General features: G+C 42.5%; 1 protein-coding gene across 1 annotated transcript in view; it reads right to left on the bottom strand.

The window, feature by feature from the left end:
- The window catches only part of LOC122531788 (paxillin-like), a 12,270-nt gene that overhangs the window by 1,936 nt on the left and 6,338 nt on the right, over nt 1-3,996 (bottom strand). The window contains 3 exon segments of the mRNA XM_043659992.1: nt 717-918; nt 1,040-1,169; nt 1,268-1,421. Coding sequence (XP_043515927.1) covers nt 717-918; nt 1,040-1,169; nt 1,268-1,421 — 486 coding nt within the window.

Here is a 3,996-nt window from a genome sequence, read left to right as displayed (position 1 = left end):
AAAAAGAAGAAGAAGAAACTAGCCAGCGCAGAGTAGCGAGAAACGTTACGTGTTTTAGAACATTTTCGTATGATGAAGCAGGAAGGGAGGATGGAAGAGAGCGTGCGAGTTTTCATAAAAAATTTTATGTTAAGACAGAGCGAAGTCGAGAGATCGGGCGGACGAGGGAAACGTTACTTTAGAGCCGGAATGTGTCAAAATAGCGGAGCGTCAAGGGTAGCGGCTGAAGATTGAAAAAAATTAAGTTAAGGACCCGCGAGAGATGTCGATTGGCAGAGGCGAGCTTACAGACTGGCTGAAAGCTTTGAGAGATTTCGTGGATCTCTATAATCCCCACCTTCTATATTTCCCCTCCCCTGCCGCGGAAAATCAGCGGAGATGAAGAAAAGGCGGGACAGAGAGGGAAGGAGGAAAGAGAAGTAGATGGTTGACTAGCGGTAGATGGTGGATGGTGGAATGGAAGTTATTTTGGTAACCTAGGAAGCCAAGAATGGGCAGGGATAGTTTTAACGGCACTGTTTTCTCATTCTGTAGTGATTTTACATAATAAACAAACATTACGAACATTATCGCACTCGGTATCGCTGCAAATTATGCAATTGTCCCCCCGAGGTAGTAGGAGACTGTGTCGTTCGCCGGATGCGACGCGTCTCGCGAATCGAGAGACACAAGATACAACACAAGAGACAAATTTTTTTCGTAGCGTTAACGCGTACCTTGAATTCGGAGAGGGAAGCCATTAAATCGTCAAGCTCCTTGGTAGCGTTACTGGCGGTGTGACCATTGGTATAGCTTCTCTGGGCCTCGCTGCGACTCAACGATCCGTGCTGTCTAGAAGGGTAACCGTCGTACACGGGTTGGATCTCCGTGGACGTTTCCTGAATGGTAACTTTCACTCTACCATCGGGAGGATAATCTCTGAACGAAGAAAATCGCGTTAGAATCAACCTGTCCATCCCGCCCCCTTCGTTTGAATTTGATTCTTTCCTACGATCTTTCTCGTTTCTTTCTCTTTCGGAGGAGGAATAAAAGAGCTTACCCGTTTGGCACCGCGGTGCTCAATTCCTCGAGCAACGAGTCGACGGTGGGTCTTGAGGCTGACATGCTACTTGGCGAACGAAGCATCGGACTAGAGTCTCCATTCATCCCCCCCGAGGAAATGCGACTATCTACGGTCAATGCGACACATTTCTCTTGTTCTCTCGGTGAAGATTACAATTGATCGTATAATAGGGAGAATGTACGCGGGAGAGATTGGACTGCTCACCTCTTTCCTGATAATGAGCGTTGTAACGAGCGTTGCTTAGATCTTGGAGCAACGTGTCCAACTCCGACAGGTTATTGTTCAGAGAGGGCATCTTCCCTCCGCCGCTACTCTTCGCGATGCTCTCCTCGATCGCCTCGCGGTTCTGATAAGTCGGCTGTAACAGTTTTGTCGGTTCACGGATAGACACGCTCTCGAAATTACCCGGTTTCATCATCCGACGAGAACAAAAGGGACTATTCGAGAAGAAGAATAATCCACGCGGGACGTGTAATTTCATTTGTTTGTTCGTTAATTACAGAGAGAGAGAGAGGGCTGGCGGGGAGTGAAAAAAAAGGTGGCATAGATAAAAGAAACGGGTGCCAAGTTCCCGCAAAAGCACATTATTTCAAAACATGATGTCACTGGATGTTCGCGCAGAATTTGTAAATACATTATCAATTAGGTGGACGCGGCGGTTGAGGACACAAGGCGTCATACACTTTTAATAGAAACCTGCCCGCCAAACCCGACCAACGGTTTCTCGTTTGTTGCAAAATCCCCGAGTATAAAGGGGATACACCGCCTCAATTTGTTTCCGGCGACGCGGCGATCAACCACCAGAACCGTGTATCAACGTCGTGTTTCGAATCCGATGCTCACTCGGCTCGAGTCGATGATAATTAACGCATACCGGGCGGCATCGTTGCGAAACGATCGAGGATCGATTCGGCCGTCAGATCGATCCTAACGTGTTCTCTTCGTTTGTCCATGATGAAACGGCATGGAACGATACATCCTGATGGTGGAAACTGGGTTGTCGTTTCTAAAAATATTCGTAGCGGACCCCGCCGATCATCGCGACAGTACAAAACCGGAGAGGAACATGTCGCATCGTAAGCGTCGAGAATCCTGTCGGGAAATCCCCGGACGAAATTTCATCGAAATCGGCTGGAAGCCTGCGAGCGCTTTGCTCGATCAGAAAATAAACACTGGGCTATAAATCGCGGCGATTTACAGTCACAGAGAGAAACTTGATAGATCCATCGATTCGCCAAAATTCGCGAAAATAGGCCGAAAACTTTTCAGCGGATGTTTCCTCGACGTCGTTTAATGTTTAATCAGTTTAAGGAGGAAAGATACTACTAGAACTACCACACCGGTCAAAATGACTGGTTCGATAACTTTATCATAAAATTCATTTATTACCCGCAATGGCGTATTGACTTTTGCAGCAATAACTAATAGGAATAATATAATGAATTTTATTTTTTCTTATGTTTAATTTATTCAAAATCAAAATAACTTTTGTATCACGGCTACGTGTACCAAAATGACTGCTACTTAGTCGAAGTACAAAAGATAAATTAATTAATATCAAAAATATGCTACGTACAACATGGAATTCCTTTGTATAAAAGTGATAAGTCAATAAATATAAAAATATTCTACTATTGCGTATGTTTTTCAAGACCAATTAATTTCGCTGGTCCTGGTAGAGATAGTGTCGTCAAAACGTCGGTAGTTCTAATGTTGAAAGCTGTCGTGGATTGGAGCTTCGTCATATTAAAAAAAAAAAGAAAATCAACGATAAAGTTAAATAAATGGAATTCCGTTTTTTATTTTATTTTTTTTTTTTGCTTTTTGAGAGGACGAAAGGCAGACTAGTGGCGAAATTTTTTTCTTTAAAAAGGGACGGCACGTACGATCGGTTTTGCGTAACGCTCTCAAGAATCGCTTCATACGATAACTCGCGCACGTAATACGTAACAGCCCGTTTCGTATTTTGTGCTAAATCCGAGTTGAAGGGGAAATAGTGCCCGATTCGACAGATTTTCGCCAACTTTTCGTGGCAGAAAGCTCAATCCGTGAACGCCAATCCACGTCACGCAGCTCGTCCGATGCACCGCGACATTGAAATGCGTTCCAAGAAGACGAAACCGACGTGTTTATGATTTATTTTGCGCCAACGTTGCTCAAGTTGAAACCGTGAAAAGAACATTATATCCTCGCCAGTGACAGGTAACAGGCATAAATTACCAAACGTGTGCACACCGCACGTGCCTCGTCATCGCCAACAACTTTTTCGCGCGTAACCGATGTTTTTCTTGGATTTGGTGTTTCGTTACGGTTGCTATCAAACGAAAGACCACGATTTTCATAGGTGCAATAAAATCTATTTATAAGACAAGGCTCCAGAGACGTTCGAAAGGATGTCCTGCTATATTTACTGCAATGTCGGCGAAGCCTCTAGCGAGGCCGAATATTCTCGTTTACCAGTGGGGGGAAAAAAAAAAAAAGAATTGGAATTTTCGATCGATGGAAAAGCATGCAACGAGACAGAGACCGTCGTTTTCTCTCGGTTGCGTACGACAGGGAAGAGAAGATTATATTCTGCATGATTGTTCGACTGCATGAGCTACACGGTCGATAAAATAAACGAAGGAGAAAACGTATCTGCTTTACTCTGAATTTTTTCAAACCTTTACGAGTACGTTTAGAATATGTACAGATTTTTTTTTTTTGCTATGATTCATCTTCGATTTCAAGAAACTGTGAATTATATATCTCCAGATAATTTTTCAAACACATTGCTGTACGCACATATATATATATGCGTACTATATATATAAATATTTACTTAATTATTTATTTAATATAACTATATATATATATCTTTATATTATATATAATATTTTATTATATTATTATCTTTAAATATTTATTAAATATTTTATCTTTATATATATATA

This window comes from Frieseomelitta varia, unplaced genomic scaffold, assembly GCF_011392965.1.
Source record: "Frieseomelitta varia isolate USP_RPSP 00005682 unplaced genomic scaffold, Fvar_1.2 scaffold_417, whole genome shotgun sequence".
Lineage (NCBI taxonomy): Eukaryota > Metazoa > Arthropoda > Insecta > Hymenoptera > Apidae > Frieseomelitta > Frieseomelitta varia.
Note: the sequence above shows the minus strand (reverse complement) of the source record. Positions and strands in the feature narration are given on the sequence as shown.